General features: G+C 42.0%; 1 protein-coding gene across 1 annotated transcript in view; it reads left to right on the forward strand.

The window, feature by feature from the left end:
- LOC107039061 (homeotic protein proboscipedia) overlaps window positions 1-10,513 on the forward strand; it is a 31,078-nt gene extending 20,565 nt beyond the window's left edge. The window contains exons 2-3 of the mRNA XM_015258499.1: window positions 8,085-8,227; window positions 8,705-10,513. Of these exons, the coding sequence (XP_015113985.1) occupies window positions 8,085-8,227; window positions 8,705-10,513 (1,952 nt within the window). The remainder of the gene's footprint in view (window positions 1-8,084; window positions 8,228-8,704) is intronic.
- Window positions 10,514-15,957: the final 5,444 nt, after the last annotated feature.

Below are 15,957 nucleotides of genomic sequence, written 5' to 3' on the forward strand. Positions count from 1 at the left end.
GTTCGCGGTTGAAATCAGAGACAACTTAGTGGCAATACGGTTGAGAGAGTGAAGAAGAGGGACGGGGAATTCTTCTCTGAACGCAAATTATCAGAAAATTAGTTTCGAGGAGAGTTGCCGAGTTTTTTTCCTCCGTCTGGGGGTTTCTTCTTTCCAAAAGTATTTGGGGATGTCTGAACTCGCTCGAGGGAAGCGCGTGACAGATGCGGAATAAGTTGGGGGAATTTCTGATCGAAGACAATTCTTTAATTAAGAATCTGCCATTCGTCGATGCGTGATTAATTATGAGTTTATTGAAGCGTTCAGGGGAATTGCGAAACAATTGCATCTGCGATCAGCTGAGACTTGAAGAGTCCCAGCAGCTGAAGATTCTCCGCAATCGCGAGTGCAAACCAGCGGGCTTTACCCGGCTCAAGGGCTCAAGAACGCAAATTATCGGTAAATTAGTTCTCCAAAGTTCCCTTTTTCCTTCACCAAAAGCACGTCTCGCTGGAATAATGGCGGGGAGAGGGGAAGGGGTTTTCCGGTGAATCTTCGCGACAGATAACGCAATTCCAGCTGTTACTTTTGATGAAAATTTTCCAGCATATGTGGAAAATTGTATTTTTAAAGAATTCAGTAGCGAAGTGGTAAAGCGGTTTAAGTCGACTTATCTCTTACTAGAGTTTTTGCTGAATATCTCCGAATCCAAAGGAGGTAACGAAATTTTCGTAATGACCTTTTTTCTAGAGCAAATTGAGTGCTACAAAAAAGGTCTTAACAAAAATTTAGCTATCTTTATTAGATTTCGAGATATTCACTGAAAACTGGCCAATAGTCAAAATCGACTTAAACCGATTTACTACTTCGCTACTGAAGTCTAAAAAGAAATTCCTCCACTTATGTTTAATGTTCAATTTCCACGATGAATTTGAAAATTCTAGCTTCCATTGAAAAATCAATGGTTTTTTAATACAAAAAACCAAATTTTCTTGAATTTTCAAGACGATTAAAAAATTTAGTGAACGTTTTCAATTGAAATTGAATTCAAACTCACAACATAGGAAACTCAGATGACATTGTGACTGAGATTTCAAGAAATTTCTAACAGTGTGCACGTTTGTCAAAAAAAAATCCTTTTGTGATAATTTTCAAAAACTGTTTCCTCGACACAAGTAAGACTTGCTCGAGAACTTTGTCGTTTTTCTCTCAGTCCAGTGGCACCACCATTCAATCGCAAATACCCAAAAGCCCGCCTCACATAGAGCCTTGCGTGCCGCCGAAATATTCAACCGTAAGTGTCGGCAGCACGCATCCTCGAATAATCCAGTCTGAATCGACGCGTAGACGATTCCCTCCTTATTCTTCTGTGTACTCCACCAACATTACCCTTGAATAATAAATACTCCCGTAACCCGTGCCATTCCACTCCTCCAGCTTGCCGCACACATTCATTTTTACTCGGTTATTTATTATTTTCCTTCTCCCTTTTGCTTTGGAAAAAAAAAAAACCCATTGATTTGGAGGAGATAACAGAGCCACTCTCTCACGAATGGTTCGAGCGCTCGCAGGTCGCTCCACCCCGATGATTGCAGGTTGCACTGACACGCCTCTGAGCCGCTGGTACATGTACACATAGCATGTACAACTCGCACGTACACCTTTACCATATCCCGTTCGTCCAATTTTCCCCTGGACATCGCTCTCCACCCGAGCCCCAGCCATAATCACAGGTTAGCTTGAGGCCGCGAGCACCATTGCGTGGCCAGCAACATGGCCGCCAAAGGGGATACCATACCTTCAACTATAAGCTATCACTACTTATTTCAAATTCACCACAAAAACAGTTTTCTAATTTGTCTTATTCATGTTATTATCCTGGAGGGAAAATAATTTAATGCATGCGTGAAGCTGATCGTGTGTGCCGTCTCGATAGCCGTCTATTTCTCACGGCATTCTTCAATCCGCGGTGCTATTATTATCAACAATACGCGGGGGGTTATTAGCCGAGAGAACCTCGTGAGCCGGGTACTTTAACACTTTCCAATCTATAATTATACGAGTTGTGAGGCTGGCTTGCAACATTATCTACTATCAGCGGCAATCAACTGCATGAGTTGAGACAACTACGTTACAATGTCTGGTAAATGGAAATAGTTGTCGTATTGAGGTGTGAAGATATTTTAATGATTTCCGCTTTAGACTGGGAAAAAAAATTGACTTATTGAGGGTAAAATAGATGGAACGTTTTGCGTCACGCGTTACGTTTTTGCGTCACCCCTCGTGACCCTTATTAATTTCACATCCTCTCAATACTAATTATAAAAATGTTATTTCAAATCTATTTCATAAAATAGATTTAATCTATTTCTATTTTATTTTTTTTTAATAAAATTTTTAGAAATGAAAAAAATTGAACTAGAAAATCGAAAAATGGAATAAAAAATTGATTTAGAAATAATTCTTTCAATATTAATTATAGAAAATGTTATTTCAATTTAATTTTCAATTTTTCAAATTTTTCAAAAAAATTTATTTCAATTTAGAAATTTTCTTATTAAATCGTGAACTTTGTTTTCTCTTCATCAGAAATGAAGGTCAATGATATAATAGTCGGATTCTCAAATTACGTTTAAATCACTTGAAGAAAAATCACAGAAGAATAAAAAGTCGCGGGTAATAACGTTCCCTTACGAATTTTGCATGAGATCGACGCGGGATTATCGTAGAACCGCGAAGACACACCTTGAGGCCTCAGAGGATCTCCAGTCTGAAGTAATGACTAGGCTATATCTAGGGTCACCCCTCTTGTCCCGGAATCCCTACCCGCGAGGGGCGAGAGAGGATCTCCGGATTTTCATTTTCAAACTCGGGATTTATCGTTAAATTGAAGCTTTATTTAATAATCCCTCAATCCGCCCTAGTCCACGGGTATTTTTTTATCTAATTGAGGTTTTGCATGACATTTCGTCATTCTCGTAAAGGAAAATTGAATGGAAAATACTCGATACGAATGCGTTATTTTCTATTCTGTCCTTGTATTTAATAAATTTGCTAATTTACAAAATTAATTTATTAAATAATACAATTCAGTAGCGAAGTGGTAAACCGGTTTAAGTCGATTTTGACTATTGACCAGTTTTAGTGAATATCACGGAATCGAAGGGAGATAGCTAAATTTTTGTCAAAACCCTTTTTGTAGCACTCAATTTGCTCTAGAAAAAAGGTTATTACGAAAATTTCATTATCTCCTTTAAATTCGGAGATATTCTTCAAAAACTCAACTAGGAAATTTTTTTGAAAATCACAGAAATCAAAATAACGATTATTGCTATCGCTTGCATTTTCGAACTCGGTCAAAAGGACATTCCAACGAATTTTTTAACCCGTCATTCAATGAATTTAGAACATTCTTTTTTAGTTATCGTGTTGCAACTGAATTTTGAAAAAATTCGAAAATTAAAAAAATTAATCAATGAATTGAATTTTAATTAGTGGCGATAAGGTTTAGTAATACCTACATTTGAGAAAATAATGATTCAGACACATACATACATACGAACGCACGGACGCCGTCTCCCGTTTTACCCCTCCTTTTTCAATTGACTCTATAAATTCCCTTGATATTACGAATATCTTCTTGTCCCACCCCCACAAATTGATTACAGATCGAAAGGCAAAGCACAGTCAACCAGAAGTGGTGCTTTCCGTGGCCAGTGTGTTTGCTTCCCTTCCATTCTCTCCCCAACTGTCTTCCCTTCACCGATGCATAAATCTATAATAACTGTTTACACTCTTATTTCCCTATTTCTCCACTTGACCTCACCGCAACCCGCCAACAATTCCAATCCAATCCCCTTTACTTCATTCATTTCCATTAGTTTTCACGTCACGGTTTGATAATCGCGCGAAGGAAATCCATGACATGAAATGTCAACTGGAGAAAAATCATTTCAACATGTACTGGAGTGATTGCTGGTTTATGCAGTGTCGCAAGGACTGTAGTAACATTTTAATGGATCAACATCTCTTAAGAATCATTCTCCCACGCTAATGATGTTGTAACAATAAATTTCAATGCGGGAATTCATTCGTGCAATATGTTATTCAGAAAGAGGCGAGAATAACTTGAAAATCCCTTCCATTTGGTGATATAATGCTACGAGACATTTTTTCGTTTGTACACAAAAAAAAAAATTACTTTTGATCAGTAGCAAAAGTACTTGTACCCAGTACCAAGGGGTTTCTGGCGAAAGGCACATTTTTGTACTTCCTCGAAGTTACAAAACAACTTGATGCAAGTATCATGCGTCAAGTACCTGTGCACTGGTGAGAAGTACCTCAGTACTTGTCACAAGTATTTTGTTACTTGGGACAAGTAAAAAAATTATTTGTAGTGAGTACCTGGCTGGTACTTTTCAAAAGTACCGAATAAACTCAATATAAGTTGAGTATAAGAACTCAAAAATGTTTTTCTACCTCTTCTAAAAACCGAATTCCGTAAAAAATTCAAAAATCCAAATAATTCCCGTTTTGTGAGTAATAAAATTGAAAAGAAATTAAAAATAATTTTTCGAAGCCTTTTAAATGTTGATAACAACATAAAACATGAAAATCTCAATAAAATTTAAGCATACCAATAATTCTCGAAAGCATCCATAAAAATCGCAATCTATTGATTTTGTCCTACAAAATATCTTCCGCTGAACATTTCTATTTACAAAAATGCGTAAGAAAGCCCATTCTATCCGGTAATAATATTCACTTTTTTCAATAAAGTAATCAATTGGAAGTACTGAAATTAAGTCCTAAAAGTACTTGAGAGAAGTTGAAAAATTACTTTTCACTAGTACCTTTGGTACTTGTGAAAAGTACTAAAAGTACTGGCAGTAAGTAGCGATACTACTTCCTCCCCAGTACCATTTCTACTCGATCGGCAGATGTGGTACTTCACCCAAGGACACAAAATATACTTGGGACGAGTATTTTTAGAACTTTTCAAAAGTGAACTTCCCCCAAGTACCGGTTTGTACTGGTGAGAAGTAATTTCTTTTTGGGTGTAAAAATAGTATATTTCGTTACGAGTGCGGAAAAGTGTTTTTTGGCTCGTGGGAGGTTTATAGCACGAGCCGAAGGCGAGCAAAAAACATTTTTCCCACGAGTATCGAACAATATTTTTCATCACAATGTGTGGAAAAGGGACGTTTTAGGCACGCGAAGCGTGCCTAAGTTACTTTTTCGCACAGCGTGATGAAAAATTTGTTTTGTTCGTTTGTGCACTTCTTCAAGGCTATAAAAATGGCCGTAGAGTAGATTTTCAATAAATTTCAGGGGTGGAAGTACCATCTGAATCACAGCAAAACAAATTCTGATGCTTTCAAACGTCTAACGTCTCTCGAATTGTATAAAAGAATCGTTCAGTCCTCAACTGGCATGTTACCTACAATTCTGCTCCCCTAATGATCATCTTAATCGGACAATTTTCCTCCTTGCGTTTTTTTGATCCCAGATACCTACACCATGTATATCCCAATGTTTTACCGAAGGACGAGGGGGGGCAGAAGGCAGTGGAGCCGGCTGTTCCGTCATTTGTTTCAAACTCTTCTCACTCATTTTTCATACGTTTACCTCGGCTGTTCCTCCATCTCCCTTCCACCACCACGCCCCGACTGGCCTTGGGCACTGAACGTAACCCGAAGTAAAACCCGTGGGCCTCCACTTTCCGTCCTTTGTTCCATCGCAAGTTTTCTCTTGTATATAACCCCGAGTCGAGGCAAAAGCGCGCACGAGGGAGAAAACAAAAGACAAATTACTGAGACGGCCATCATGTGACCCTTACCACCTGTCTATATTCTTCGAGACGAGGAGAGGAACGGACTAAACAACGTGCTATGGAGAGGAAATTGAGGAAAAAATTGGGAAAAGAAAGATATACCTTTGGCTGTGGTCGCGTGTGGAATTATCAGCCTTGGTCCGGCTCCATTCTGTTATACCGCCTTCATTTCTCTTCGCGTTTTTTTAATAAAAAACTAGCCAGCCTCCTTTCTCTGGCCTCCTTCAATTTTTTGTTGAGAAAAAAAATCAGAAGGTATTATTCAGTGTCTACAGGTGCCCAATTCCAACTATTCCGTGAAATTTCACTGAGATTCTTCAAGGATATGATCATCACCGTGCAGATAAATTCGATTACTGAGGCAATTGCATGTTTTCGTCTCTGGAAAACCCCTGACACATGATTGGGCCCTTCTCCCACCGCCTCACCAGGGCCTAGTCAGTCCCACACTAGGGCCCCACATTCTGCGCACCGCCGATAACCCAGAAATTCCTGTTATCAGTCGAAATTAGTGGGCCTTTTTTGGGAAAAAAATCTGCCCAAGGCGGGGATCGAACCCGCGATCCTCAGCGTGACAGACAGCAACACTACCACTGAGCCAACTCGCCCGACTGAAATCTCCCTAAAACGGGTTGTATAAACAATAGACGGCGTTGAGAAAACTTTTGTGTCAAGATTTTTGACCCGGGAATGCCGAGTAATACATGTAATTCCCACTTAAACCTCAACAGAAATACAAAAGCCGCCGGCCGTCGCTCTCCTGACGTCAGCTTGCCACTCCCTGATGACTGACAACCTGTCCCGAAATAATATCCACGCGTCTGTCACTCTGATACTCACTTCTTTATCCCTCTCATTCTCCCGTCCTTACACTCGACAATTGTTATTTCCGCACTTTTTGTCACCGACGCTTAGTTTTATTTCTGTTACAGTTATTTTTAATGTTTCGCGCGAGTCTGTCGGAGGTTCAACAAAAACACGTAAGTTTTGAAATTCTGAATTGATGTCGCGTCTCGGAGATACCGAAGTATTCCGTAAACTCAAAAAACGCGGCAACGGAGGGTAGACGCGGGAGAGGTTAAGAACACTTTGGCTATTTTCAAGCTCGTTATCTATTTCATGTTGCACGCGATCCTGTCTGTCTCTCGTGAGAAGCGTCTTGACAGTTCGTCATCCTCGTGACAGTATGGGGAATAACAGAGAATAAATTTCTCGTAAAAATCGTTAACAAAATGGACAAAAAGAGAATATCATGGCGGAAAAATATTCGCGGTTTATTTTCCGCGCATTATGACCGGTGAGAGTCGCGTAATATCGGAAATGCCGAAACGCAATGGTGACTCAATAGGCGTGGATCCGCTTTGATTGACAAGTTCGTCCAGCCAATCGAAAACGCGAAACGCTGATGAGGCTCATGTCAATCACGCAAATACTTTCTCCACCTCAAGCCACCCCTGTTCCACCCTCCGGCAGTTCGATTCGTCCGCTCAGATACCCCGATGGTTTTTTTTTCTCTTCAGTTTCCCACTCTTTTTTTTTCAACGCATCTCCAGGGTCCTGCTCCCACCCTCGACTTCCCGTTTATGTATGTACGCGTTTTCAAGCCACCCTTACATCCGCTCACACGCCATGGGGTAGTTTAGCATCTCCACTTCGCTACCCTCAAGTCACCGAGCGCAACAAACCGAAATGCATGAAAAAATTACCCGTTGAGAAGACAACCGCGGGGGCAAACAAACTTGATTGATGATTAAGATGACATTGATTTCAATATGACGCTTGGAATTTCATGAATAATGAAAAATTTCTATTGAATAAATTTTTCAGCAACAACATTCATCCCACAAAGCTATCGCTCGAGAAATTAATAGCCCTCACGTGAAGTGAATCAAAACCTTGTTGACACCATCCCTTAGTCCAGAGTTTCAATATTACAGCAAACTCATCTTATAACCCCGAGATAATTCTCGTATCTTCAATACTCCCCTCGTTATCACGAGACAAGTTTCTTACTAGGTAACAATTAGCTGATGCTAATCACGCGATGCCACCGTGGATTTCTCCAAGCCCTTGAGGAATCCTAACGTTCTTGTTCCCGAGATTCTGATGCTCCTGGTTCCGAGTATCCCCGTATCCTCGGCGTTAATTAAACTACCATCCAACCAACCGCCCTAACATAATCGACTAGAAACATTGTTTTGCGATCAATACCCTAGGAAAAAAGTAATTTCCAAGTTGTCTCACGTTTTCCCCTCGGAATATTCTGTTGCAGAAAATGGCCTGCCCAGGAGATTACGTACCGCCTACACAAATACCCAGTTACTCGAGTTGGAGAAGGAGTTTCACTTCAACAAGTACCTATGTCGACCGAGGAGAATTGAAATAGCGGCGTCCCTGGATCTAACGGAAAGGCAGGTGAGGGTTCAAAAAATATAGCTCCATCCCCATGATAGTGATGCCGCGAGACATTTCAACGAGACAACACGAGACAAAACTTTGGAGAGATGATCTCGGTCTCAATGAACGTGGAAATCTTCGTCTGTCTCGAAATACGCAGTATCAACTGCTCTCGTGATGACTCTGAGTCAATTTATGCCATCTGGGTTTCCAGTTTTTGGCGTTTTCAATATTCAGAAAACCCAGACGAGACAAACCGCGACACAAACCGAGATTTTACATTGCAAACTATAAAAACTTGAGACCGAGATGAGATAAATTGACTCGGAGTCATCACGAGAGGGTTCGATATTGCGTATTTGGAGACTGATATGAGAGCAAAGATGTTCATCGAGACCGAGATCATCTCCCCAAAGTTCTGTCTCGTAAAGTGTCTCGCGGCACCACTACCCGACGACTTAATCTCAATTCTAATTTGGCGTTTGACACCGATAGGTGAAAGTATGGTTTCAAAATCGTCGGATGAAGCACAAGAGACAAACACTGAGCAAGGAGGACGGTGATGATAAAGACGGAGGATCGTCGGACGGTGTGGATAAGCCCAAAGGGGAGAACATGCTGATTGACGAGGACGAGAAGAAGAGTTGCCACAACTGTGATATTTCCGGAGTTACTGACGTCGGTAGCACTCTCAGCGAGGTGACAGACCTCGGTGCATCGCGAGTCGGTAGCAATAATAATACACCAAGTGCAACCAACAACAATAACAATGGATCAAACGTAGGATTTAATACGAATAGTAATGGTGCTAGTAGTGTTGGCAGTACGAACAGTGTGTCGAGCTCTTTCGAGAAGATAATGGCTGATGAGGACTCGAGATCTAACGACGGTAGCGACGTGACATCGCCAAGCATACCGACCAAGAAGATGAGCGAGGTGCGGATCAAAGTGGAGGGTGGCCACAAGAGTCCAAATCCCACCAAGCACCCGGTGAATGTCTGCAAGAAATCGCCGTCATCTAGCACCAAGGAAATGTGTACAGTGACGAGCAATGGTGTCCTCCTAGCGATGCCAGATTCGACGGTCAGCACACCGGCCCTGCCGAGTCAAGGATCTAGGAGTTTAACCCCCTCTTCAACCCCCGGAACTCCAGTATCCGTGCAACTTCAGCAGGGAAGCCCATTGAATGTACAAAGCACCCACGGCCCCTACATGCAGCGGCCAAGGAGCTCCCCGTCATCCACCAGTTCCGGCGCTATTCTACACGCCACCTCAAACCCAACTACCATGCCACCTCACGTAGCGCGGAGTATCCCCGCAAATCCGCAGGGGCATTTTCCACCTCAGCAGAATTTGTATCAACCACCTGCTGGTGATTACAGAAACGGAATGCCCATGAACAGACAAAACGTTCCACCAACGAATCCTCAGAACACTTACTGCAATCGAGATACGTATCAACAGCGCGTGACGTATCCACCAGATATGCACTCGATGTATAGACAGAACCCGGCGATAGCCACGCGAGTTGGTCATCATGGGAGAACGGGATCAACGACCCGGCCGGTTTACAATCCGTCCATGCAGTTCCACCAGCAGCAGCAGTCGCAGTACCCCAGCACGGGGGAGTACAATGGTTATCCTCAGGGTGGTGCGTCGTATCACGGCAGCTACCAGCGAAACATGCACCCGGCGGGAAGCGCTTATCCGAGTCAAGCTTACCCGAACTCCCAGACTGATCCGTCGACGGAGGGCTACATGACCGGAAGTTACGGATATCCAACTGGACCATATCATGGGGACAACATAGGTTCCCACAGCCACACGGCTGTCCCCGTCCAATCCAGCCAACATTACTACCCCGAAATGCAGCATCAGACGCAACAGCAGCATGCGGCTGAAGGCTACGCTTCCATCCATCCCAACCAGAACGATTACAGGGGGAGCAAGTGTCATCCGAACACCTACTACGAGCAGTCGCAGCTGCACGTACATCAAGGAGGTGAAGCCTCCAGCATCCCAAATAGCTATGTCTCCTCGCCAGATCCCTTTCCTGTCCCCGGCATGACCACCACGGCGACGGCAATCGCCGCGGCAACAGCCGCCGTTATCACTCCGCCGGACAGCACCGGTCAGGCGGAGACGAACAACGAAAACTACGGCAACTTTGGGGGCTTCTACGGTGAACTTGTTCACGCCACTGCGCCAACACCGTCTGCCGATAACAGCAACAGCTCGTCGGACTTTAATTTCCTTAGTAATCTCGCCAATGATTTTGCACCGGAGTACTATCAGCTCAGTTGAGTCCACGAAGCTGAAAATCCGGGCCAGCTGGACTGGAATGAGGAGCAGTATATGCTCAACGAACTTTACTGATTTCAATCGGGGGGCTGTAATTATTAGCCATGTCGGGAGGGAGGAAGAGGCAGACGAGGCGAGAGGACATTTTTCTTTTGTAGATGAGGAGCAAGACGAGACAAGGGGATCTCGAACAAGAGACGAAAGAGAGCGGAAGAAAATTTCGGGAAGATTACGATTCCTTTGGCGCCGTTATTTGACATTTTCCGCGCCAGTTTTCCTCGGGAATACGGGAAAAGTAAAGAAAAAATTCCCTCTCAATTAGGTTTTCGGATATAAGAATTTCAATCGTTATTTTCCAAGAGACGAACATTTTCGTGAAGCTTCGTTTAGGTTCTTGACATACCAATTCATGCACTCACGTTTGAATTCAATGATTATATTTGGAACATCAAAACAACAAAACTCAATTTTAATGAAAATTTTTTTGTTGGAGATGTTTTTAATTGATTTTTTTTTCTGAAAAAATTGCAACAATAATCGCCAAAATTCAGTCAACAAAGTCTACGATAAAAGAGTTTTCAGTCAAAAACGCATTTAACGGATGCCGTGTCACCCTTGTGACCCTCGCTACCCTAGCAAATTCTTTTTTTATGTGACCCTTGCGACTTCGTGACCTTGGTGAGTCCTTTTTTGTGACCCTTGTGACCCTTGTGACCTTACGTTAAGTTGGGAGAGTACCTGATGCATAATCGGAAGGTCCCGGGTTCAAATCTCAGTCTGGACAAAAATATTATGAGTCCTTGATGAATCATTATTGTTCAAAACACTTTCATTTTTGTTGACTTAATTTTAATAAGAGAATACAAGAGAAGAAACGATTTTGTGATTCTTGCCTCGTCTTGTCTTGTGGCATCACTAGTAATTACTGCACGGAGAAAAATATTCAGTAAAAATCACGGAACAATTCACGTAATTCGCAATGGGGAATCGTTTTCCGGCAATTTTTGTAGGAATGGAAGAGAAGAAATGTGGAACGTTCAGTGAATTTTCAGGTTCATCACCGAAAAAAGTACGACATTCTCACGTCATTTTTCCCGAAGAAGTAAAATCTTACAGAAACTTGCCGACTTATTATGCCTCAAAAATCAAAAATTCTTGAACGTTCGACAATTTTTATGAAGCTGGTAAGTTATTTCTATGTTCCGTTCCGTAAAATTTCTCAATCGTTGGGGAAAAATTACGGAACGACTTGTTGTCCCCACAGCGGTGAGTCATCAGACGACTGATTTATTTTTACGGAACAAATCGTAGAATTTACGTGGCGATTCGTACAATTTCAATTCCAACTCACACTTTTTATTGAATTTTACTTCGCTCGCGGATTACGTTTCGAAACGTAATTTTCCCGTTTTTTTCTGGTAATTTTCATTGAATTTTTCTCTCCGTGTGAAAATGGGTGTCTCTGATTGGTTCATGAGGACAAATCAGCAGTTCTCTGTTTCATGAACTTTATGAACATTGATCGTAATTTAAGTGCAATCTCGAAATCTTCGGTATGACAGTGACTGTGAAATATGTAAATTTAGAATAGTGAAAAATTATTGGCATAGATAACGATAAAATGTCATTGTGCATAGAGTGTGAGTCTGAATGTTGATTTGAAAAATTTGCAAGTGGCGATAAATGAATGTGGAGTGACTGTGCCAGGGGATTTGTTAGATAGTGTACAAAGGATGAATATACATATGCCCGAATGCCGTTAGTTGTTAAACTGCCCGATGAAAACTCGTCAACTAGTGAAATACGAGAGCAAAAGGCAAGACTTGTACTGTATATTACCTCTTAAATTTTTGTTTTAAACAATCCTATTGCATTCATATATATTTTCATTGTTTTTTATTTTCGATGGAAAAGCGAAAGAACCAAATGAAAATTCATTATTTACTGTTGGCTAGTTAAATTTCTCTGTACATAAACTTGTTCCATGAACTGATTATTTCGTACAATATGCGCTTTAAAACATCTCATTGATCATGATGAAAAATTGTAGAGGCGATACCAGAGGCGTCGCACACTCAGAATAACGTCGCACGTGTAAAATTTCGTTAAAGTAACACAAAAACATGTCAAATACAAGATTATAGAGAAACATGAGCTCCACTTGTTCTACATTCATTTCCCGAGCTAATATTTTTCTTACATTTTAGCGTGCATCAAGGGTTAATTACGTATCGATTTTCCGACGTGAACTAAAAAAAATATCTCAACGTTGAACGATCAAGTGAGATGAGTGAACATAAGCGTGACTGGGGACTCGAGTTAATATCAGCGTGACGACAAATCTAGGAAGCTGAACACTTTAGGCTTCTTATATTTCATCGGACGGGAAAACCCCGAGTTGAGAGAGACACATGGATGCAGAGGGGGTTGACACACATGTACGGATATTGTGTTGGTACACTGGGTGAGGAATTTTTGACAATGATGGATGACTGCGCATGATGCGCGTGAGTCAGGCCCATACGATGCCACGATCCGACCTCATATGTGGCCTTCGTGCCGACGACCGCAGCGTCCGAACTGTTGCTATTGCATCTGCGTTGGCTATTCTCAACCCCTGAATATCAGTATCATCACCCGAATGACTAGGGTCGCGACGTGACGGCACGTCAGGTGATTTTTTTCCCTGATTTCACGACGTTTTTTTTACTAAACTAGGAGAGGAGACACGCGTGAATTGGCTAGGGGTTTATGCAAATTATTTGCGATCGTTGGGTATTTATTTATTCATTAACACTAGTCTGGTGACCAGACTACCTCGGCGGGGATTCCCCGGCGTGTTATTCAGGCTTCAGCGTTGCCGAATTCACTCTACGCGGCCCGAGCGCGTTTCGCGAGTTTCCGGCAACGTCGCGTCTTGGGAGATTTCAGTTAACGCGGGAAAAAATAATTTATCTGTCAGAAATAATTTGTTTTCTTCAGGAATTTCGGGAAATATGTTGTTCTGAAAACTGCTATAATTTTTTAGACACTTCAATTGACAGTCAAATTTCCTTGAATTTTCTCGAAATGACGCCGCAACAGTCATGAGACATCACGAGACAACACTTTGGAGAGATGATCTCGCTCTCAATGAGCATGGAAATCTTTGCTCTCGTCTCAGTCTCAAAATACGCAGTATGGACTCCTCTCGTGACGACTCCGAGTCGAGAATTTATTTTATCCTTCATATGCATAAAAACCGATACGAGACAAACCGAGACAAAAACCGAGATTTTACATTGAGACTTGAGACCGAGATGAGATAAATTGACTCGGAGTCACCACGAGAGGAGTTGACACTCTGCATTTCGAGACTGGGAAATAATTTCCAGTTCATTGAGACCAAGATCGTCTCTCCAAAGATTTGTCTCGTAAATTGTCTCGCGGCATCACTAAATACTCTTCAGACTTTAATTATTATCAATAATTCTCGATCGATTACATCAATCTCTTCATGCCCTGAAATTCTGAAAAATTCTATATGAAGTGGTGCCCAGTCAGCGGTATATAATTCTTATCGGATAATGTAGTATCCCCGACGGTACTTTCGGGTCGGCTCGCGGTCCGCGAGGAGTCAAGGGTTAGCCACCCTCTGCCCGGCGAGCGAATGAGAGAGAGAGCAACCGAAGGCGCGGACGCAAAGACCATAAATCTCACGATCGTCGGGGGACGACTACTTCCCGACCATGCAGCCCTCTCCCACGACATCACTTCTCGCATCCTCTTTCCCACCATTCTCTCCTCATACTTATGAAAAAAAGGGACAAGAATCACAGTAATATTTGAGTTAAATCTCAACGTATTCATTTTATAATTTCTCACTTGATTTTTTTTTTCATGCATTATTTATGCTTTTTGTTTTGGGGCTTAATACGGAACAGGTGAAGTCCAAGATGAAACTCAGTGGGACTTTAATTAAAAGGCCAAAGGATTTTTTCCCCCTCCTCTCTCTCTCACTCTCTATTACTCTTTTTGTTTAGATTTTGAATTTCATGATGAAGAGCATTGGAATTGCACAGACACGGTGAGCTCGTTCTTATTTCAAACTTATTCGTGCCGCCAAGAGAAATGCTGTTTACGGTTAAACGTTAACAAATGTAGATAGAGGTCTCGGGGACGCGTGAAGAGGACAGGTAAAGGCGTTCTCTCGCTGTGAGCATCAGTAAGTAAATGGAATAGAGGGGGATATAAAGTGAGAAAGGGGAAGAGTATCTCGGTTGGCCGGCGGCCGCTTTTGAGCCGCTGGTTTGTCATGGTTCGTGTGATAGATGAAGGAAGTCAGTTCTCCATCGTGCGTGGCTTGGATTGTAAGACTGGAACACCTTGCGCTGGATTTTTACGTCTTCCTTTTTTTCAGTCAGGAGACCTTTCTCAGATTTTATTTTATTCGAGTGCAATTGTCGTTTTTTTCGTGGGATTCAAGCCCTTTTTGTGAAATCATTTTTGGAATTTCTTTCTATTTTTTTTTTCAGAATTACCAGAATTAAATAAAAATCTGATGAAAATGTTTTTGCACTTCTTTCATTTCACCCGTTGTATGGCCTCTTCTGTTCACAAGAATCAGTGAGGCCGCGTGACGAGACGAGACCATGGTCTCGTTGTCAGGAAACCATTCTCTCATCTCGTCTCGTATCGAAATATGAGAATTTCTTTTCTCGTCTTGTCGAGAATTGAGAAATTCTTTCGTCTGGTTTGTCTCGTCTCGTTTCTGTCATTGTCTCGAATGACTCTTCTCGTCTCGTCTGGTTTGTCTCGTCTTGTCTCGTTTGTCTCGTTTCTGTCATTGCTCGAATGACTTTTCTCGTCTCGTCCCATTATGTCTCTCGTCTCGTTTATCTTGTCTCGTCTCTGTTATTGTCTCGTCTCGTTTCGTTTCGTCATGTCTCTCATCTTGTCTCATCTCGTCTCGTCTCGTTTCTGTCATTGTCTCGAAAGACTCGTCTCGTCTCGTCATGTCTCTCGTCTCGTCTCGTTGCTGTCATTGTCTCGAAAGACTCTTCTCGTCTCGTCTCATCATGTCTCTCACCTCGTTTGTCTCGTCTCGTCTCGTTCCTCTCGCATCTCGTGGCATCACTAATAATAAACGCGTCTAAATTTTTGAAATGCTCCTCAGTACCAAGTAAAACCCTACCCTCATTTTTCGGGGTATGGGTAAGCTTAAGGGTTATCTGTCAATTCGCTACGCTCCATAAATCTAACCTTGGGCACCTCGAAATGCCCTCGGAATGGTCGGGATTCAAAGCCCGAAACAATTTTTGCAGGAAAAACTCGGTCGAACTGAATGACATGAGAAATGAAGAAGTACTTTGATTCGATTCCAATCAATACTCCACTACTTGGCAGTTTATACATACACAGATGGTTTATAAGTGTACAGTCACAGATGATTAGTTACCACGTGGCAC

Source organism: Diachasma alloeum, unplaced genomic scaffold (assembly GCF_001412515.2).
Source record: "Diachasma alloeum isolate Michigan unplaced genomic scaffold, Dall2.0 Dall_scaffold_00291, whole genome shotgun sequence".
In the NCBI taxonomy this organism is placed as follows: domain Eukaryota; kingdom Metazoa; phylum Arthropoda; class Insecta; order Hymenoptera; family Braconidae; genus Diachasma; species Diachasma alloeum.